The sequence below is a fragment of the Macrotis lagotis genome, chromosome X (genome assembly GCF_037893015.1).
Source record: "Macrotis lagotis isolate mMagLag1 chromosome X, bilby.v1.9.chrom.fasta, whole genome shotgun sequence".
Taxonomy (NCBI): domain Eukaryota; kingdom Metazoa; phylum Chordata; class Mammalia; order Peramelemorphia; family Peramelidae; genus Macrotis; species Macrotis lagotis.
Genome location: NC_133666.1, coordinates 312,242,563 through 312,266,329, shown reverse-complemented (window position 1 = coordinate 312,266,329; position 23,767 = coordinate 312,242,563). Strand labels below are relative to the sequence as shown.

At 37.1% G+C, this 23,767-nt stretch overlaps 1 protein-coding gene across 3 annotated transcripts in view; it reads left to right on the top strand.

Moving 5' to 3' along the window:
• The window catches only part of SLC14A2 (solute carrier family 14 member 2), a 68,575-nt gene extending 56,427 nt beyond the window's left edge, over positions 1 to 12,148 (top strand). For all 3 annotated transcript variants that reach the window (XM_074202343.1, XM_074202344.1, XM_074202345.1), the window contains 4 exons: positions 1,178 to 1,325; positions 1,944 to 2,078; positions 6,552 to 6,601; positions 11,909 to 12,148. In XM_074202343.1, coding sequence (XP_074058444.1) covers positions 1,178 to 1,325; positions 1,944 to 2,078; positions 6,552 to 6,601; positions 11,909 to 12,109 — 534 coding nt within the window. In that variant the 3' untranslated portion in view covers positions 12,110 to 12,148. The remainder of the gene's footprint in view (positions 1 to 1,177; positions 1,326 to 1,943; positions 2,079 to 6,551; positions 6,602 to 11,908) is intronic.
• The last annotated feature ends 11,619 nt before the right edge of the window (positions 12,149 to 23,767 follow it).

The window sequence follows — 23,767 nt, the reverse complement described above, 5'->3', positions numbered from 1 at the left end:
ACCCCACTTCCTACTTGTTTGCAGTCATGGAGGCCCATGATTGCAGTATGATACTGCATAAAACATGAGACTTTTCGACATGTTGATTTGGATTACTGACCTTTTTTTCTCTTTATTCTTTATGAGGGATGGCTTTCTGGGAGGGGAAGAAGTGAGATTCACATTGGGAAATGTATGTTATATATAAAATCAAAAGATATCCATAATTTTTTAAAGAAAAATTTGTGATAGTAAAGTTGAAAAAAAAAGTGGGATTTAGCTATGGAATAGACATACAGTTAGAGACGACAGCCAGCAGCAGTTTCCTACACAGGATCTATTATTCAAATATGGGCAAAAGTGAGAGTGTTGGATAAGATAGTATAAGACTCCTTTCAACTCTAAACATTTACATTTTGAGCAGTTTAATGTACCACAAAATCCTTATGTTAAAAAGTTCTCATTTAGAAGGAGGCAGTAATTTGAACTGAATCCACAGCCTAGCCCTTCCTTTGTATTCTTTAAATCAGAGATGCCATACACTTATAGGAGGCATCAATACTCTCCACAGAGGCCTAAATCAGATTAAAATTTAATTGGGAAATATTTAACAATAAATAAAATACAATGAAAGATAGATAACTACACTTTAAAATTAAATCAATGTGCCACTGCAGGGTTTAATTATTTAATTATTTAAGTTTAACAACTCTGTTTTAAATAACAAAGACCCATTCATTTAAATCCTCTAATAATTTGGGAATAAAAGTTTGTGTTCTTATTGTGATTGACTTGATTGAATTTAAAAAATAATAATAAACCAGGGCACCAGTCCTGGAGTCAGGACGATGTGAGTTCAAATCCAACCTCTGACTGTGTGACCCTCAGTAAGTCATTTAAACTTAATTTCCTCCCCTTCCTATGGGAAAAATGCAATATGTAATCCTAATCATAGTGAACTTAAAAATGGTATAATGTACCCCCCCCTTCAATTTCAAGGAAGAAAAATGAGACTCAAAGAAAAGTGACTTGCCTAAGGTCACATACTCTTTGGTGAGAAAGTCAGACCTAGAATTTGAATGTCCTGCCTTCAAGTATAATAAAATTTCCATTATACTCAGAGTCCTCCCTCACTATGATCTAATTCTGCTATATTATCTGCCTGCATAATAAGTATGTTATTATATAATCCTTTCAGCTTTTAAGAGCCATTCCTGTTGGAATTGGTCAGGTGTATGGCTGTGATAATCCCTGGACTGGCGGCATTTTCCTCATAGCACTTTTCATTTCTTCACCACTTATTTGCTTGCATGCTGCGATCGGTTCTACCATGGGGATGTTAGCAGGTAAGGTCTCATCATACACTCATCATCAGTGATCAGTGAGAATATTGGTACCCAGGGCAGCCCTTAGCAAAATTGTGAGCTTAGTGATATTCCCTTTAACATACCAGCCTCCAGTTTCTTTAGACATTTGCTCTCTGATAAGACCCTTAGGCTTTCTAGCCCTGCTCCACCTCCATTTTCAGTACCTATCAGTCATTTACAACTTAGTGTAATTGGAAGTCCTCATTCTAATTCTGAATTTAAAGCTTGTTCTCTATATGTGGAATGAAAAGAAATGTTGATCAGGTTTCAAGGAATTCCAGTCATAATTTCTCAGGTGGAACAACCTTTTGGGAATAGAAAGCCTTCCCTATATTCCTGAAATATTACTCCGTGGACAGACATGGTAGGGATAATACCACCAGCCCATAGTGATTTGTGTTATTGAGCCCTGTCAAATGCTATCCTTCAACCATGTTTATATCAAAGAAACCCCAAATCTAAATGTCCAAAGTTATCACTGGCTCTGGAATGTGCCAGGAAAACAGGCAGAATGAAAAGGAAAATGCTCAGTGGACCTACTATCTCCAGTGTTGTCCTGGATGTATCAGTGTTATAATTGTCTGACTTTTCTTTCAGCCCTCACTCTGGCAACACCCTTTGAATCAATTTACTTTGGCCTGTGGGGATTCAACAGCACTCTAGCCTGCATAGCAATAGGAGGAATGTTCTACGTCATCACCTGGCAGACACACCTTCTTGCAATCAGCTGTGGTAGGTACCACAAATCTAATTCCCTTTGGAACTGAAGCGGGAATCCGTGTGTGTGTGTGTGTGTGTGTGTGTGTGTGTGTGTGTGTGTGTGTGTGTTACTTGAAAAAAAGGTGCTGTGAAAAGATGATAGACATGGCGAAAAGAAGCAACTTAGTAAACTCAATCATAAATAAGACTTTTGATCTTTCTATAATTCAGTTTTCTTTCTTTGCAAAATAAGGATAATAGGACTATGTCCTACTTAGTTTTCAGACTTCAAAGTACTATGTAAACATTGGCTATGTAAACAGTCCTGACAAATGACCTTCATAATTTATACAAAAATTCTTTCAGGGAAAAATTACTTGCTTTACAAAGGGATTCTTTACTTTTTTTTTAGGTTTTTTTTTTTTTGCAAGGCAAATGGGGTTAAGTGGCTTGCCCAAGGCCACACAGCTAGGTAATTATTAAGTGTCTGAGACACCAGGTACTCCTGACTCCAAGGCAGGTGCTTTATCCACTACGGCCACCTAGCCACCCCATTCTTTACTTTTCAAAAGAATTTCTGGTAATATTACTTTAAAGAGCAAATTTCTCTAGCCCATGGAAAATGTGATTCAGTTTGCAAAAATGAAGTACAACATTTATTGAAACAAGTTACACCTGTTTGTTGTTTAGTCGTGTCCAGATTGTTCAATGTCCCATTTGAGATTTTCTTGGCAAATATACTGGAGTGAGTTGCAGTTTCCTTTGTTAGCTCATCTTCTAGATGAGAAAACTGAGACAATCAGTATTAAATGACTTACTTGCCCCAGGGTCACATATTTAGTAAATTTCCAAGATCAGATTTGAACTCAGAAGAGGAGTCTTTCTGACTCCAGGCCTAGCACTCTCTCCACTGGAGTTCTGTTACACCTGTATATAAATAAACATTTAGTGGTCTGCTCCCAAAAGATATACAAAGTCTTCTATCCAGGAATAACAGGTTGTGTTTATCCAGCAGGCCCATAATATTTTAGAAGGGAAAAAATAGTCATTGGTAATTTTGTGTTTTATATTCTCACCAAAAAAAGTAAGAATTCAACCACATGCAAAAACCAATTAGATCTTTCACAGAGAGAAACAAGTAGGGAAAGGAACAAGCATTTGTTCATGCTATGTGTGTTGTGGGCCAAGCTCTTTACAATTATTTCACTTGAGCCTTACAACAAACCTGAAAGGTAAGTGTTTGATGATACCCATTTTACAGATGATAAAATTGAAACTAAAAACAAAAAAATTGTGTGACTTTCCTGGGATCATAAAGCTTCTAAGACCAGATTTTAACTGGGGCTATCTTGGATCCCCTGAGACACCTATAGATGATTTGGCTATAGAATCCAATAAGTGATGAAGACACAGTTTAGACTCACATCCAAATTCAAAGCCCCTGCCACTTCACAGAACTACTTTGGGGAAATTTGGGTAACTTCTTTATCTGGGAAATGATCTGCTCTATCCCTCCTACCTAACAAGGAACAATTTAGATAATGCTTGTGAAAAAGAACAGAAGCTTTGAAAGGAGTTTGTTTTGTTTTTATCAGCTGTAGAACCTGATTCAGATAAAAGATGTTCTCTTCTGTTTGGTTTAGTGGTATCCCTCCTTTTTTGTCTAGTTTTTTTTTTTTCCCCCAGGAGCTATATGTTTGACTTGTAGCTGAAACTGACTTGTAGCTAAGCAAAAGCATGAAAAACTTTGGGTCTGAATTCAGGTGGCTTGGATTTGGGTCCTGGCCCTGTTCCTACCTCTGTGATGCTGGGTCAAGCAGTTGGTTTTTCTAGGTCTCAGCAATCATCCAATCCAAAGAGTTTATCTGAGATCTTCAGACACTCTCCAAGGGATCCATGAAATTAGAGGGCAAAAAATTACATCTTTATTTTCACTATATCTACCTCAAATTGAGTGTTTCCTTCAACTATTTTATTTTTAAATTGCTTAAAATAAAATTTTATTGATATCTTTTTTGTTCTTAATCCAAGATTCTGAGGAGGGTTTAGGCTTCCCTAAAGTGCCAAATGGAGCCATAACACACACACACACACACACACACACACACAGGTTAAGGACACTTAATCTGAGCCAACTTTCTCATTTTGTAGATAGGGAAGATAAGGCCCTTCATGTCTAAAAATCTAGGAAATTAGTTGTATCCAACCTCTGCCTGAACAGTCATAGTGATAGCTATTGCCTTCCAAAGCAATTGTCGCATTGTCCAATAGGTCTGATAGATAAAAAGATTTTTCCTGATATTTCTAGTCACTAACCCCCTCCAAGAAGAGTCTAAAAAGACTCCAGGTGTAGTTCTATGCCTTAGCCCACTGGATGACCTGAGACTTCAGGGCAAGTTAACCTTCCTTCTCCAATTCAGCCAGTCCTCTCTAATCATGTAAGTCAATAACTCTCTGTTCTTTCATCACCTTCCTATTCCCTTCACTGCTCTTCAACCAGATGAAACATCATGTTCCCACTGACTTCAAAAGAAGCTCTGGGTCATATCATGCCAGAAAGCATCCTAGTTCAAGGCATAGTTCTGCAAAACCAGGAAGCTCTCCTTTCTGACCTAAGAAGATACAAAAACAAAATTCTTTATCAGTTCTGACTTGTTAGAACCAAACACCTTTACCCTGGGCTAAATAAGAGATGCCAAACCATATTTTGATCCTGGAGCTGTGACTCTTCTCCCTCAGTATTTTTGCCTCCTCCGTTAAATGAGGATATATGCTTGGCAACAAAGAATAATAGAAAAGAACTGGGACAAGATATTAGAAGAGCATGGTATCCCTTGAAGTAAAAGGGATCCATTTGGTTCAACACCTTCATTTTGCAGGCAAGGACAATGAAACCCAGATAATGAAAGTAATTTTTCCAACATCATACAGATATATAATAGATTTAGGCTCTCAACTTTACTAAGTCCAAATTCAGAATTTATATTCCCATCCCACTTAGAAAATACCTCTGAACCCCTAAGAAGTATTCCCCATCCTTGAAGAAAAAGGCTCATTTATATCGTGGAATGCTAAGAACACTATGATTCCAGGTTGCAGAGAGATAGAGAGCAAAAATCAGGAAGAAACAGAACCAAACCTGGATCTTGGAAGATTCTTCCTTCAGATGCTTCCTTTGTCTCTCATCACAGTCTCCTATACTATCTGGGGAAACTGCAAAGCAGATAAGCCTGAACTCAGTTTAGCCGGCAGTTTTTGATTTTGTCTTTTTTTTAATTTGGGACAAAGAGGGCGATTTCATTGGTTGAGAGAAACCTAAGGAGGAACATCTAACCTCCATGCAAATCTGCAACTTTGTACAGTTGTTAGTATTATTGCTTCCAGAGGGTCCAAAGAGGTGAAGAGATTTGCCCTCATTTATTTGAGGCAGGCTTCCTCACTCAAAGGCCAGAGTTCTATCAATTTTCATAGACTCTCTCTTACTCCAGGCAATTACTGAGACTACTTTTTGTATCTCTGGCTCTTCCCTTCCTTCATTCCTCAGCATTGGGATCCCATTCCCTTAACAAGCAATACCAATGATAAATTTCAATCAAGCAGTTTGAATGGGTAAATAGAACACTGACTCTGAAGTCAGAAAATCCATTTTCAACTATGGCTTCTGATGCTTTTTTGCCTCTGTAATATTGGGGAAGTTCTGCTGGTTTCTCAGTTTATCTACTATAAAATAAACTGATTAGACTAGATGATCCCTGAGGTCCCTTTTAGATCTCTAGGGAGATCATTTTACTCTTTCATTTTAATAGCTTCCCACCCACCTCCCTGCACTAGAAGCAAAGGTGTTTTGAAACCAGCTTGAACAGACTCCAAGGAACTGATTTTTAATGGGAGCATTTACACCTTGGAAATCAGGAAACACTGTAAATCAGAATTTGATTTATTATTTTGCTGATTTTCAAAAACTTAAGAAAGCGATTGGAGGAAATGTTAGTAATTCAGATTAAACCTGTGTTATATATATATATATATATGTATATATACATATATATATATATATTTCATAGAGCTGATTGTTAAATATTTACCAACCTACTCCTGATCAGAAACTGCCTATCACTCATACAGTATTTTTAGCTTATTTCCTGTGGTTATATTAACTCTATCACTGACATATCCCTGTTTTATCAGTAGGGAAGAAAGGGAGAAGGCAGGGCTACAAGACAGACTTGGATTTGGAGAGAAATATTTCAGTAATCTTTGCTTTCACTACTGCTACCAACTCTCTATGGGGAATATAAATGTATGCAGATGTATATGCATATATGTATAAATAAATATGCCTATAATATTGTTTTTCCCAGAAATTCCCCATGGTGGAATTTTCAAAGTTTTATCACATAAAGAATTCAGCCTGTCAAAGAAATGAACTGGAAACCCCATGCAAAGGCTAGGATCAGAGTCAATAAACCATTTACTCATCACTTTCCCATTCTTATAATTTCTTAGCACTGTTTGCTGCCTACCTGGGAGCTGCCCTTGCCAACATGTTATCTGTGGTAAGTTGTTCTGAGAACTGTAGACTCACCTTTCTTTCTTTCTTCATCAATACTGACCTTTAAAGATCTCTCCTCCATTGAGCCTTCCCCATCATCCCACTTATCTCTCATCACTATACTTGTACCCACACATATCTCTAGCATTTGTATAATAATATGCCCAACACACACAGTGGACATGGATCTAGGTATTTTCTAAACAAATTTTTAACCAATCAGATTCCATGGGGGGGGGGGGTTGTTTTTTTTTTTTGCAAGGCAAATGGGGTTAAGTGGCTTGCCCAAAGCCACACAGCTAGGTAATCATTAAGTGTCTGAGGCAGGATTTGAACTCAGGTACTCCTGACTCCAGGGCTGGTGCTCTATCCACTGTGCCACTAGCTGCCCCCCCCCCAGATTCCACTTTAAACATGGCATTGAAACCTATTTCAAAGGAATCTATTTGGAAATTCTTTTGTAGAGCAATCCATCATTCTTCATTCCTTAATTCAGTCACCCCCTAATATTTTCCTCAGATTAAAAACTTGTATATATTAGGTTTGATTAAGGTAGGGTACAATAGAATTCATTTGTCATTTGTAGCTTGACCACCAGACCCAGATAGCTCAGGAGGAAAAAGGGAGACAGATGATTTAGCACAGCCCGCTCACTCAAATCCAATTCACCTGCATGTCTTGGCATTACCTCCCTGATGCCCAGGACTTCTTCAAGAACAAATGATAAATAATAAGTTTCTCCAATGTGAGTTTGAGATCTAAGGGCCCTCAGAGATTTATAGTTTTGAGGAACAAACATTCCCTCTCAAATTCTGTCATATCTAGGAGGAAATTCTTTTGTTCTCCTGAAATACAAATCCCAGAAGGTCTTTTAGGTCTCAAATCCTCTCCCTACATTTATACCACACACACACACACACACACACACACACACACACACACACACACACACACACACAAACATGCAGCAGTACTACAAGGTATTGTCCACAAGTACTCTTGCTATTTGTCCTTCATCCTCCTACCTAGATGACCAGTGATATCAGGATAGTGATATCTTGACTTGTAGTGAATTGAATTTAAGTGAGGCAGGATTGTACAGTCACCTTCCTCACTTTCTCCAGTTATAGGAGCCCAGTGGAAAGATGTAGGTCAGGACAGGAAGACAGCTGATGGCCTCAGATGCAGTGGGAGACCTTGGCCTTTCTTACCCAGGGATCAGTTTGTCTGAGGCAATGCCCATTCAGTAACTAAAGGAAGGGAATTATAGTGCTACCTACCAAAAGCAGCTGAAGCAAAATCCTGGGCTACCTAGAGGGTAATAGAGTCCAGGGACACAGCCTATGGTACTTCCTCCCCTTCATAGCTAGAACAAACTTTTAATGTTCCCTAGACTAGAGGGTAAGACCCATACCATTCTCTGTGGGTGTCTCAACCTCGTCATATCCAAATCCCATTCCAACCTACGAGATTCTTTTAAAACTACCTCCTTTGTGAAATACTCTTAGCAAGGGTGCAGAATTTGTTTCAACCATTAAAAAAATTAAAAGTTCCTAATAGTTATAAATGTCAAACAATGGAATGATTTACCTTGAGAGATAGTGAGTTTCTCATCAAGAGTAATATTCAAATGTAGTCCATGATGTTGTCAAAAAGAATCCTGAGAAGTTTTTCTAATCTTAATTAAGACAAATGTTTATTGAGTACTTTCTATGATTCTATTCATTCATTGGTTTTTATCTATTATATTTAAAACCAAGAGGTAAATAGTTTTATTCATACAGATACACATATTTTTATAATATGCATATGAATATATATACATATATAAGCTAAAATTTATGTAGCACAATTAGCAAAGCATTTTATATACATTATCTCATTTAGCTTTTATGACAATCCTCCTGAGGTAATACTATTATCATACCCACTTTACAAATGAGAAAACTAAAGCCCAGAGTACAGTCAGCAAGTGTCTAGGACAAGACTTGAATTCTAGTCTTTCTGACTCCAAGTTCAATATTCTATCCACCATACCACCTAGCTGCCCACAAATGAGAAGCAACATGAAGAAGAGAACTGGTTTTTAGAGTTCAGTAAGACCTAGATTCAAGTTTTATATCTTGACACATTTCAGCTCTGTGACTTGGAGTAAGATATTCAGCTTCCCAATGCATCAAGAAATTCTCCAAGATTATGTATTACAGAACAGGTATGAATTTTTATCATCAAAGGGAACTTTTTACCCATAGTTCTCAAAATTTATAAAATTAAAAATCTACTCAAAAAAAGTTTCTTTTTTTTGAATCTGACAAGGACTCTGATTTCAAAGAACTTATGTCTACATCTCCACAAATACATAGATCACTTGTCACTTTTTTCCAGATAAGATTGACAACATTTCTGCGGTGCTTTATGATGACAGTGAGGTTTTTGCTACTGCTCCCTCATTTAATCCTCATTATGATGCTGTAAATTAGGTAAAATAAAATTCTTAGCACTCATTTTACAGATCTGAGATGATCCTTAGTTCTAAACCTGTAGTCAGGATGACCTTGGTTCAAATTCCTACTCAAATACTCGATCTGGTGACTATGGGAAAGTCTCTTCAACTATCTAAGCCCCAGGCTAGTCTTTTTAAGCCTTTTGAGTTAGAGACTGGCATCCCCAAGTGACCAGCTCCTCCAAGAAACAGTTATATATTTACAGAAGGAACAGCCTCGGGGAAGTTAATTACCAGAGAGTCTCAGAGATAACAGACTGTCAGAAGTGGGCCTTGAACCTAGACTTCCTAATTGGAATCTTCATTTAGCATTCTTTCCCTATATCACCTTGCTTCACAGGTATCAATTGAAAACCTATTAAGCATATGGAAGTCTGCTAAACACAAAGAAGTTTAAGACTTTAGTCTGCCCTAGAGAGCTTTAAACCTAACCTGAAAGGCAGATTGATCAATTGAGGAAAAAATAAAATAGAAAATCCACAGTGGAATAGACTTTGAATTGCACATTTTAGAATTGTTCTCCAATTGCTTCATGCTGTTTTCAAGTCCCATCTCCCAGAGTTCCAGGATATATACATAGAATTTTAATATAATTATTACTATTATAACAATGATAATAAATGCTTATTTAATCAGTTACTGATTTGCATTGCTAGAACAAGTTTTCACATCTACCAGTTTTCATTATCAGTAAAAGGGAGTTTCTATCCCTATCCTAGCCTTAAATCAGACATGTGATTAGGTACTCTGTAAGGTTGTTGTTGTTCATTTCCAACTCTTTATGACCCCTTCTGGGGTTTTCTTGGCAGAAATACTGGAGGAATTTGCCATTTCCTTCTCCAGCTCATTTTATAGATGAGGAAACTGAGGAAAACAGGGTAAAGGGTCACAGCTAGTAAGAGGTCAGATTTGAACTCATAAAGGTGAATGCTTCTCATTTCAGGCCCAGTGCTCTGCACCATCATTGAGTAACCTAGTAAGGATGTTACTGGCCACACATTAGTGCTAGTTTTCCCATTTTCATACCTAACAGTCATCTTTTACTATGAATGCTATTGGTGTGTTTCAACAATAACCTGGGATCCCTAACAATTACAAAGGGACCCTTTTATAGTGTAGGTATAAGCTTAGTGCATAGGGCAGGACTTATCAATGGTTTGACTATTTTAAGAATTATTTTTACTATATAAAGTTGGAATTTCAGTGATAAGATTTGACCTATAGTGTATCTCAGACCATGGAATAAAAGGGTACCCAATTTTCTACTGTATGTTTTGAAATTACTTCTTAATTTGTAAAAATGCAGACTCTCATCTCTAATATGGTTTAAATCATCTATTCAGTCATGCACTCTACTGAGCAACATGTTAAGATTTGGGGAAGATACTGAGATCAAATAAGATGACCTTTATCCTAAGAAAGTTGACAGTCAATAAATGGATATGACAAAAACACAAATTTTCTAAGTTATAAGTACATAAGAGTCACAGGATGCTAAGTGATGTCTGTTGGCTGGGAAGGAGAGTCAGGAGTCATAGATCATAAAGTGGGTGGCATTTGAGTAGTTATATATACATTGTTACAATGAAAGGATGCTACTTGAAGGTGGGATAAAATGGAAATTAGGGAGTAATGATAAACATGCAAAAAATAATGTAGAGAACAAAGCAAAAAAGTATACAAGAGGACACAAACATCCCAGTTGTGATTGATTAATTATCATTTTCTTTAGTTCAGGACTATGGTTTCATAAGTGGAAGAACTGGAGTAGAAATTCCCTCTGTCAATTCAGACTAGCAACATGTATGACATATCATTTCAGAGTTGCCTGGGGTGGATTAAAAGACTTCCCAAAAAGGACCTATGTGTACAAAACTATATGTTATTTTTATGTTAGTGAAGAATTAGAAATCGGATGGCTGCCCATCAATTGGAGATTGCTTGAACAAGTTGTGGTATATGATTGTGGCAGCATCTCATCACATTTTAAGAAATGATGAGCAGGATAATTTCAGAAAAATCTGGCAGGACCTATATGAACTGATGCAGTGTGACATCAACAAAATCAAGGGAACATTGTACATAGTAACAGCAATATTGTAAGGATGATCTAATGTGAAAGACTTAGTTGCTTTGATCAAGACTATGAACCAAGACAATTCCAAAAGACTCATGATTTTAAAAAAAAGGTACCTACCTCCTGAGAGATAACTAATGAAATCTGAATGCAAACTGAAGCTTTTTTTTGGGGGGGGGGGGGTTGCAATGCAAATGGGGTTAAGCTACTTGCCCAAGGTCACAGGGCTAGGTAATTATTAAGGGTCCAAGGTCAAATTTGAACTCAAGTCCTCCTGACTCCAGGGCCAGTGCTCTATCCACTACATCACCTAGCTGCCCCAAAAAACTTGGGGTTTTGGGGGGTTGGATTTTTGCAAGAAATGGGGTTTAGTGTGAAGCATTCTTTTTTTTTTAATTGCTTTATCTGTATTGTTCTGTTTGTATTTTCTTTTGCAACATGGTCAATATGGAAATACGTTTTATAAAAGCAGAACTCAAATCCAGATCTTTCTGACTGAGCCATGATCTCTGACTATTGCTCCTTGCCCCTTCTTCACTTATTAACATTAACATTAATAGTAATACTTTGTGTACATGCCTCTTTCCTCCTACTATTATAAGTTCCTTGACTGTGAGAATTATGTCTTATTTTATCCATGCATCTTCATTGTTAATCTATGTTTAATGAACTAAAAGATGAAGGTCAATGAAAATAACTTCCTATTATTTTTCCCCATTTCTCCTTTCCAGTTTGGATTGACTCCGTGTACCTGGCCCTTCTGTCTCTCGGCACTTACTTTCCTATTACTGACGACCAACAACTCGGCCATTTACAAGTTACCGCTCAACAAAGTCACTTACCCAGAAGCCAACCGGCTCTACTACTTATCTCAGGAAAGGAACCGGAGAGCCTCTATCATGACCAAATATCAGGCCTATGTAGTTTCCTAACCTGCCACAACATGACCATGTCATATCCCTTGTTCTCTAGAGCCAGAACTTTTTCTTATTGAAAGTCTACTCTACCACCCTTCCTGGGTGTTCCATGATTCTTTGTAGTAAGCAATCCATTACAGTTATCCTTCATTATTAATCATTGTCCAGGAAACAAGTAATTTTAAACTATGCAATAATATATAATCCTTATAATAATATTAGTTAGACCTTCTTTTTTCTACATACTAGTCTTTGAAAGTTCAGTTTAAGTAATTTCATTATTACTACCCCCCCCAAAAAAAATCAAAATCAGTTTTCAAATTCTGGATGTACCCTTCAGTATAAGGACACCAACAAGGAAATAAGCCAGTTTTAGAAATCTAAGAATGAAAAATCAACATTAGTAATTGATCATCAGGAGATTACCAAAAGCATAGACTATGATTTGAAGTAGTATGGCATTAGGTTAGCACTCAGATGTGGGTTCTAGTTCCAACCCTGACATAATCATACTGTGTCACCCTAGGTCAATCACAACCTCTCTGGATTTCAGGTTTTTCATCTCATTGAAGGAGCCCAGATGATCTCTGAGCTCCTCCCCAATATTCTGATCCTAAACTTTTTTTATCATCCCAAACTAAGTCAGTCTTGTCCGGTGTGAGGGCCAACATGAGAATGTCACATAGAATAGAAGGAGCTGTGAAATAGAAGGAGCTCTTTTAAGTCATGGCTGTTCTGGTAATTCTAGGCTGGAAAACTGGGTCTGTGGTGGAAGCAAGGTCCTGGAAGCAATATGATGGGATTGCATTTCTGTAAATTGAACCATAGTGCAAACTCATAAAGTAACCTGTTCTTTAAAGCCAACATAGCAAGAACCATCCTCCAATTTATCTCTTATAAGTCCAGCAATTGAAGTGTGGGTTTTCTAGTCTTCTCTCCCTTTCCACCTCTTTAACTATACCTGCTTCAGGTTTTTCCCCACAGCTGTGAAATCTCAACTAGATTGGGGGTACTTAACATTGGGCTGTTCTTGTTGGCTGACAACTTTGAAGTTAGGCTTACTTTATGAGTTTGCACTATGGTTCAATTTACAGAAATGCAATCCCATCATATTGCTTCCAGGACCTTGCTTCCACCACAGACCCAGTTTGGAAGTTCTTTATTAAAGAACCTATGGTCTGGACAGCTAGGTGTTGTAGTGAGCCAGGAGTCAGGAAGACCTGAGTTCAGATCCAGCCTCAGACATTGACTAGCCATCTAACCCTAGGCAAGTCACTTAACCCTTTTTTAAGCCTCAGCTCCTCTTCTGTAAAATGGGAACACTCTGGAGAAGGTAATGACATCTTGACCAAAAAAAAAAACCCATGGACAAAGATTGTGGGGTCACAAAGAGTCAGACACACCTGAACAATCACAGCAACCTTAAGTTGAAAGGGCCTCACTCTTCTCAAATCCCCAGATTATAGATTCACTTTCATGGTTCCCTCCCTCCCTTCTCCCTGTCCATCTCATAAGGTAGAGAGCCCGAGTTTTTCCAGGAACAATCCCAGGTCTGGTAGATTTACCATTAGACAAGTGTCTCATAACACACATGGATGCCTATGCTATCTCTCCAGTATGACCACCCAGCTGGTACTCCTGTATACCTCCTGCTTCAGTCTGTTTAAAGAATGAAGTGAGAGGCAAAGGCAGAAAAGACCTCCAACTGGTGATCACAAGCTTGCCAGGGGAAAAGGATGCAGTGAGTGTGTTCATTTCTACTGAAATCATCATTCTATATTATTGCTTTACAAAAAAATGTATTCAATGGGCACTTAGGCTTTATAGAATAAATAAAATGAGTTGTTTCATTAATGCTGATGATGTGTTCTTGTTTTTCTAAATTTGATATAGAGTAATTGAATACAAATCTTAATAGGGAAAAGAGGCAAACCTCTACACATCTGCTATTTCCTTTCCTTAGGAAGCTTACTTTTAATCATCCCATCTTCTTATGCTCCCAAATTCCTGATTACTTTCATCTGTCCAAATAAATGGCCTACTTCTCTTCTATATAAGAGACAGGTGGCTACACGCATCCATCAACAAGCAATCATTAATCAATCACTTCATGGTGGAGTGAAAAGAGTAATGGCTCTGGTGTTAGAGGATTTAGGCTTAAATCTTGCCTCTAACTTCTTGCAATACCTTAAGCAAGCCTCTCTGAACCTCAGTTTCCTCAACTGAAAATGAGAGTACTGGACTATATGTCTTCTTAGATTCCTTTCAACTCTAAATCTAGCATCTTATGACTCCTTGACTATATCACTTGAAATATCCCTTCCAGCAAGGAAAACTTCCTTCTGAAACTTTTGAATAAATAATTAAACCTTGAGACCAGAAGAGTCCCTTAGTGTATCATTGCTGTACTCTGTGGTCTCTGGTAGATGTCCAAGTAGCAACATCAGAGGGCTCTTCAACTGCCCCAAAGACCTGAAATGTGAAACAATTAAGGATTTTACACCTCAGAGTTTTAAAGAGTTGGCTTAAGAGTTGAAAGCCCCTGAAGGTATTTTCCTCCTTGTGTAGAGCAATTTAAATAACACTTGGATTTTTTTTTAAGTATCTTATTCTCTCTTTATGGGATTTGAGAGACCTGTCCGAGTTAGCAAGTAAGCTACTGGTGGCTGTGATAAAAGAATTGGGTCTCTGACATCTCAGTCTATTATCTATAAGATAGAAAAACAATTTATATGACCAAGTTAGTTGTATTTTAGTGGGGGGACAGAAGAAATCTTCAAAAATTAATTGACAGGTTCAACTAACCTTGCAATTTGGTCAAAAAGCCTCTGCAATAAGGATACATAAGTGGTATATGGGCATACCTGTCTACAAGTAGTTAGATCAGTCCTGTCCAAACAAAACCTATGAAAATCAAATACACTTTAAAATCAGGCTACTACCAATACAAAAATATCAATTTACTTCTGCAAGAGATCTACATAAGTTTAAAGGCATCCTTGATGAAAGTAGTTAAAGGAAACAAACAGGACTTGGCAAATATTCTGTAATAGATGGCATCCTTGTAGTTGTGTAAATAACTAAAAGGTAGGGAGAACATAGGATCCTGCTGTGTATAATACCTTTAGACTTTTTACAAGCATTTTATTGAGAAGAAAATCCAATTTCAAACATGCTCCTCAAAGTGTCCTAAATATATGGATGAAAATAAAAAATTCTGCAGGAGATATAGCTAATAATATTCATAGCTTACTCATATAATGTTTTAGATTTTGCAAAGCATTTTCTATACATAATTTCATTTGATCTTCATAATTAAAAAATCACTGACTAGTGAATAAGTTGTTTATTGTTTCTTATTTGAACAATATTGCTCCCAGAAAATAGGAAACAACTTGGAAATAACAAAGTACCTACAAGATACAAACAAGAAGAGGGACAGCTAGGGAGCTTTCTAAGGTCACTTTTAACCTTAACATGCTATGATTTGATGTTTCTCAGAACTGTATTACATCTAAATGATGCTGGGAGTTATGGATATAGTAATGTAATTGGAAACAAATTTTGCAATTTTTTTCACGTTAAATTCTGTCTGAAAAGGAGAAAGAAGAAATATTTGTCTAGTTAGAAAAATGTTATCTGCTCCTGGGATGTAAATTCCTAATGTTTATCTCCTCATTTACAAACACACACACACACACACACAAGGTTCCAGCCTTTTATCTGGTTTCAGTCACATAGAGGGGAGGGATTTCCCCCTTTGCTCAATTCTTCCCAGGAAGGGAGCAAGGCTTTAAAAGCCTAGCCTGACTCTCCTTGTGGCACACAGACTCACTCAAGTCTCTCTGTCTCTCTGTCTATCTCTCTCACTAAAAGCTTGACTAGCCTTTTTTATTTTCCTACCCTCAAGCAGTTTACCAATAGCTTGCTGCTTCTCCAGGAACAGAAAAGATTTTAATCTGTATTCTGTGCAAACTTGTATAATAAATCTTGAGCAATTTTTGTTTGGGGTTTTTTTGCAAGGCAATGGGGTTAAGTGACTTTCCCAAGGTCACACAGCTAGATAATTATGTGTCTGATGTTGGATTCGAACTCAGATCCTCCTGTCTGCAGGGCCAGTGCTCTATCTACTGCACCACCTAGCTGCCCCAATCTTGAGCAGTTTTAAAATCTCAGGATTGTATGTGAATTCTTGGACCTTTCAAGGCTTCTCAATCTTCAATTGGGGACACTAATCCCTGGAAACATTTAGAACCATCTAAAATTGGGAGCTAAATGGTACACCAGCCCTGAATCAAAAGAACCCAAGTTCAAATCCAGCCTCATAAACTTATTAGCTATGTGACCCTGGACAAGACACTCACCTCTGATTGCCACAAGTGAACAAAAAAAAAATGACCTATATCAGAATAAAAGAAATGTATCTGAGAAGGGGAAGCAGTAGTATATCTGAGGAGATTGGAAAAGACCTCTTGCAGAATGTGGGAACTGTAAAGCTAAAGAAACAAAGAAGTTGGGGGTGGAGAAAGAATATTCCAGACAAAGAGAAAAATCAATACAAAAGCAGAGATTGTAATCAAGGAACTGTTGCTGTATGGTTGGAAACTGTGGAATAGTATAACCTCCTTGGAAGCAGAATTGTGAGTGACCCAAACATTGATAAAAAGATGCATGGTGGACATCAATCCATCGGCAGCATGTTATCTACAATAACATGTGCAAGATATGTAAAAGACTTCTTCCACATATGTATGACCATAAAAACATGAAAGAATATATATACATATATATACACACACACATAGTGTTCAAAGGAGTCTTAGATCTCATCTAGTCTGACTCCCTCATTTACATATGAGGCTCAGAGAAGGTCAATGACTTGTCCAAGTTCAAACAGCTAATAATTGTCTGAGACCAGATATGAATGTAGTACTCCAGAGTGGCTCCAGGTGGCAGAGCAAGAACTCAAACCCGGGTTGTTTGATCCCAGTGACAGAATTCTTGACACTGAACCATGCTGCCTCCAAAGGTGGGTCAGTGCTGAAGCTAGTGAGTGGAATAACAAATGAAGAGCTAAAGGGCTGTACTAACACCACAATATATTGAGAAGAAACAAAACAACTCTAATGAAAAGCTTCTAATATTGGGGTCAAATCCTCTTTGGAGGATTTATGAGTAGCTGGATGTAATTGTGGATAGACTGTTGAACTTTCTCCCTTTCTTGTATGCCCAGCTTTCATTAGTGACTGCTTTATAATAAATACTTATTACCTGCTTGTTGACTGTTGCCTAGCTGATTGTTGACTGACTGAACCCCATACTGCCAAAAGAAGCAGTAGAAACACTAAAATAAATATATCCATTCCTCTTGCAAAATAGAAACATTTCATTCTAAAAGGGATTTAACTTCAGATCTCACAGAAGCTCAACCAAGAAATACCCAGGACTGTTCCCCAAAATTGAAAATTGTTTGAGAAATAGAGTTTATTAGGAATAAGACTATGAAACTGACACATTACCTCTATATGGGTAAGCCCACTAGTATTATAGATGACTGTTCCAAACAAGGATAGGCACAAATGCAGAGCAGTTAATCAAGAAACTTAAGCAGAGGGTTGGGTAAGGGTGAGCCAGTAAGAAAAAAAGGGTTCAGACTTCCTCATACATTCATTATGAATAAGGGCACAGGTGGGAAGCAGAACCAGCTGGCAAGAATTACAGGCAAAGCTTGATCTATAAAATGAGTTGGAAGTGGGGATGCTGAGAAGGCCGTGAAAGGCAAAGACCAGGTCAAAACTGGAAACAGCACCTGGGATCACTCCCAGGAGGCTAGTTTATGCCAAGATAGATCATTTGGGAAACACAGCTTTGTAACAGTTGGTTCTAAGATTTCTAGATATATCCAGCCTGGGAGCAGGTCATCTGCTCCTACCTAGATGAAACGACTCAGCTACCAAAACAGGTCATTTGACCCATGTGTATTTTCAATCTAAAGATGTAAGCAGTACTAGGTCTTTAAGGACCTACATAAATCTGACCTTCCCCCCACCTTCAGGACATTATTTCCTAATCTATCTCCTGAGAAAAAAGCTGTGAGGCCAGCAACAGGACCTGACAGCTGTGTTTAGCCCAAGATTAGCCCTATAGAGGGCAGTCAATGATTAATTAACTAAACGTTTGAAATTTTCTGATCTAAAACTCATTTTCAGTAAGAATGAGTGCTGGGATATTGCAACACTCAGATTGTGCGCTGTCTGTAATGTCAAAGAGATTGCATTAAGAAACAGTCTATTCATTCTTTTCCCTATCTTCCAAGAAATTTATTATCAGTAAAGTAGGCCATTAAAATTCTTTTGCCTATACTAAAGTTGCTGCTGGGATTTTTGGGGTCACCAATTAAAGATATAATTTGGGCTATCTGAGAAATTTAGGACCAATTGAGGATGAAAGAATAAGAGTTCTCTGGGATGTGAAAACTGCTCAGGATTTATTATAGCAAATTATTACAAATATACAGATTAAAACTAGAAAAGCAGTAACCACTTTAAGAGTAGGCTACATGAAGTTTGAGTGAGAGAGAAAGAGAGAAAGAGACAGACAGAGAGAGGGAGAGAGAGAGAAAGCCCAATTTCATGGCATGGAGGCCCATGGTGAACCCCCAGGGCCTAGCATGGGAGCACATGGCCTAGGAAGGAAAGAGAAATGTAGACATCCTGCAGGATCAGAAAATAGAATCAAGAAAAAGAGAGAGCCCAGAAGGACAAGCACTTCCTGTTAAATATGCTTCTGTGGTAGATTGGGCAAGGGGTGGCGCTTGGGGAGTGATCTTACACTTTGGTCAAGTATCTTCCAAAGACAAACTCTGTACTGGTCCTTCCTTGTCCCAAGGTGCTTGAACCCCAAGTTCAAATTGGGATCATTTCTCACACCAGCATCTACAGCCAAGGTTAGGTGAAGGGGTAAAAAACATCAGAATCAAGGGGGAGACAGGATACAATCTACAGGGGGTCAATTTACATCTCAGGAACAAACAGCCTTCCACAATTAACAAGATTTTTACAGCATTAAAAGATTACATATTTTGTTTCTGCTACATTCATAATTCTCTACATCACTAGGAAATTCTCAACTAATATAATAGTTACTTATATACTTCTATTATCTATAGTTAAATAGAAATGGTTCAGTCACTATTACCCAGTGGTAAAAGAAAATCTTTCTTCTTTGACAGTTGTCATACTCTGGGATTCCTTTCCCCTTATCAAATGACAGGTGTATGAAGGACTGCCTCCCATATCATCAATTTAATTTAATTATGTCACATGCATACTTCCTATGTATAAGACATCATGCTAGAGGACTGGATTATTTTGATTACATTAAATTAAAAAGCTTTTGCTCAAACAAAACCACTCTAACCAAGATCAAAAGAAGTATAGGAAACAATGGGAAGTGGGAAACAATTTCTATAACTAGTGTTTCTGACAAAGGTCTCATTTCTAAAATATATAGAGAACTCAGTCAAATTTATTTAAAAAAGTCATTCCCAATTGACAAATAGTCAATTTGCAAATTGCAGTTTACAAATATGCAAAGGCAGTTTTCAGATGAGGAAATCAAAGCCATCTACAATCATATGAAAAATTCCTCTAAATCACTACTGATCAGAGAAATGAAAATGAAAGCATCTCCAAAGTACCACTTCACACCTCCCAAATTGGCCAATATGATCAGAAAGGATAATGATCAATGTTGGAAAGAAGTGGGATTTCTGGGACACTGATTCATTGCTGGTGGGGCTGTGAACTGATCCAACCATTTTAGAGAGCAATTTGGGATTATGCCCAAAGGGCAATCAAAATGAGCATACCCTTTGATCCAGTAATACCACTACTGGGTCTCTATCCTGAAGAGATCATGAAAAAGGGTAAAAAACCCCACATGTTCAAAAATATTCAAAATATTCAAAAATATTTGTAGTGGCAAAGAATTGGAAATCAAGGGGGGGGTCCATCAATTGGAGAGTGGCTAAACAAATTGTGGTATATGTATGTGATGGAACATTATTGTTCTATTCAAAATCAGAAGGGATGGAATTTCAGAGAAGCCTGGAAAAATGTGCATGAATTGAAGCTGAGCAAGATGAGCAGAACCAGAAGAACATTATACACCTTAACAACATGGGGTGATAGGGAATTGCTCACTCCATCAGTGCAATAATCAGGGACAATTTTAGGGGATCTGTGATGGAGAATACCATCTATTTCCAGAAAAAGAACTATGGAGTTTAAATGAAGACCAAAGATTATTATGTTCAATTTTTAAAAAGTTGTCTTGTGTATTATATAATTTTGCTATCTCTAAGATTTTCTTTTTTCCTTAAGATTTTTTTTCTCTCAACACATGCAATTTTGATATATGCATATTATGGAAGCAAATGTGAAGATTATCAGATTGCTTTCTGTTGGGGGAAGGAAGGAGGGAAGGAGGAAGGGGGGGAAATTGTATAATTCAAAACCTTGCAAAAAACTATTGATAGAAACTACTATTTGTATATAATTGGAAAACATAAACACAAGGAAATAGTGCCTACCCTAAGGAGCTTACATTCTATTGGAGAAGTGTGATGCAATTTAGGGAGTGAAGGGAGATCAGATTAGGAAGAAAATATAAGGCAAAATCTCCTGGAATATCTGGGGAGGATGGACTTTGAATAGTTTGGGGGATTGGGCCAGTGGATCAAGAAAGATTTCTCAGAGGAGATGGTACTTGAACCAAATCCATGCATACATAACTTGCGCAGAAGATGGTATAATTGAATGGAAGTTGGACAAAGCAAGTTCACATAGAGAAAGCAACCAATGTGGAATTTCTGAAATAATCTGAAAGTTGCAGAAATTTAAGCTATCAGCAGTTAACAAAAATGGGAAAATGAAAGAGGAATTTCTGGACCAAGTCTTACAAATATATCAGCAGAACTTTGGGGTGATGCTGATCTTGGATCAAGCAGAAGGCAAAGTCATGAAACAGCAGCAGGGAACAGTTATAAAATGAAAGAACACACATGGGTCTCTTTGTTCATTGATACTATGTATTATGTGAACAGTGATGGTCCAGGAGTAAAGGATTGGATCTCCCTCCAAATGCTTTCCCCTTTCAGAAAGACCCTAGTGGATTCTATGATCACCACATTTATCCAACTGTCCAATATATCTAAGTGGAAACCCTTTGGGAATGGATGAGGCTGGGGGCGGGGGGAGTCTGATCCAGAGTAATCCAGAGATCCAAAGTGTTGATTCAGGGTATTTTAAGTCTCAAACTTCTAAAATTCACCAACTAGAAGAAAATACGTTCAGGAAGAAAAAGATGGGAACCTTGTGGGGAAGTAATAACTTCATCTTTGGATATATTGACAAAAGAAAAGAGATGGTCATAGTTTAATATTTAATTCAACAAATATCTTCTATTTGTCAGACACTGTACTACTAGCCTAGACAGTTGAGATGCCAAGTAGCCAGAATTCCTGTTAGAACTAGAACTGGAAATAAAACTAGAAGAGCACATAGGTGCCAAGTGTATTTCCAGGAGGCCTTAGAGCAGCATGATTTCTGATATCTAACTGGGGCTACAGAAATTATAGGTAGGAGATTATGGAAGGAAAGGGATACAGAGAAAGGTCAAGGTCAGCAACTATTTTATACTAGTAGAAGATGGGATTGAAGCAAGGGATTGTAGCAGATGGTAGGACCTAATCCCAGTTACACTCTTCCAAAATCGTATGGTCAATGACATCCAGACTTTAGAGAGAAAAAGAACAAATAGAGTCTGTACACAATATCCATAAGGATAGAAAAAGGTCCTCTAGCCCAAAATTCCAATCCAGGAATGGATGATGTGATTCAACAACAAAAGAGGAAGGAATGAAGAAAGGGAAGCAGAGTTTAAAGAAACAAGAAACAAGTATGAGGTTTTGAATAAGTGAAACGTGAAAAGGGCTATACATATACTCAGATATATATGGCACTTCTATAAAAATTGATCATGTATTAGAATAGGACTGTCCAATTCTACTATTAAAAGTTTTATTGAAACAATAGACATCATATTTGATCTGTCATTTTAGTTAGAGCTCTGCAACGGCTTGGCTTCTTTTATTAAACCATTTAGTAAATCACATAAAATCGTGCTGTGGTTGCATGTGGGTCACATTTTGGACAACCCTGTATTAGGACATTAAAAACTCAAGTAAGTGCAAAAAAACAAATATTAAAATGTAATGATAGTCAATAAAATGGCAGTGAAAAAGGATTCAAACCTAAATAATATATTCTAAAAAACATAGATCAAAGAACAAATCACAGAAACAATAGTTAAGTTCCTCAAAGAAAATAGCAAACTTTGAGATGCAATTAAAGTAGTTTTAAAAGTTTTTTTTTATTTTAAAACATTCTCATCATCAAAGGAGAGAACAGGCTAATGAATTGGACATTTCTCTAAAAATTCCAACTAAACACAAATTTTAAATTCTGCAAATCAAAGGAAAAAATTGAAAAAAGAATTCATTGAATTGAAAAAATAAAACTATCAACTCATTTAAAAATTGCAAAAGAAATACAAACCCTTAGATGATCTTCCTCAAGAGGAAAAAAAAAACAAATTATTCTTCAAAAAAGAAAAAGGAAAATCCAAAATAGATGAAGAGGAAATAAATTGGTTGTTTGTTGTTTAGTCATTCAACTATTCCCAACTCTTTGTGACCTCCATGGACCATAGCATACCAGGACCTTCTCCCCTTCATTATCTCCTGAATTCTATCCAAGTTCATGTCCATTGCTTCCCTTACATTACCTATTCTCATTCTCTGTTGTCCCCTTCTAACTATGCCTTCAATTTTTCCCAATATCAGGCTCTTTTCCAGTGAAGCCTGTCTTTTCATTAAGTGACCAAACTAGTTAAAGATTCAGCCTCAGGATTTGTTCTTCTCATTTATAAATTTTGAATAGTTTTTTTTGCTTTGTACTTTTTGATTATGGTATCAGTCAAAACAGGTTGACTATAAGAAAAGTCAAATATTATATGAAACAAAGATAATAACCACTAGAAAATGCATTTTCTCAAAATTGAATCCACATCATTATAATGACTAAACATGGCTCCAAAGAGTTAAGAAAATACAGCCACCTTTTGATTTAATCACCTTTCTGTCCAAAGAACTGTGATGTTTTAAAAGTTTGAGAGACACAATTTCTGAATAATTTAATCATTTTATTAATTCCAGCATTTGAACAAAAAGGAGTTCTGTGGCACCCCCAAATACCAAGGCAATCAAGGCAATGGATTCATATTTTATATACCTTTGAAAGAGGAGTGTTCCTGAGGGCAGCAATCAATTCTGATTGGTTAACAATTAATGAGAAAATTAATATTATAATTAGGAGCTGGTTTCATTTGATTTCATTTCTAGGAGGTATGGCTCTAGATCAGTAACCACACTTTTGTAGTTATTATAATGTTAAGATCCTTCTTCTATAGTTCAGTATATTCTTGCCACCTCTTTTTAATTTCTTCCATTTCTATTAAATCCCTACCATTTTGTCTTTTGTCATGCCTAATATTCCCTAAATACCTCTAATTTTCTTGAAGAGATTTTGTCTTTCCCATTCTATTGTTTTC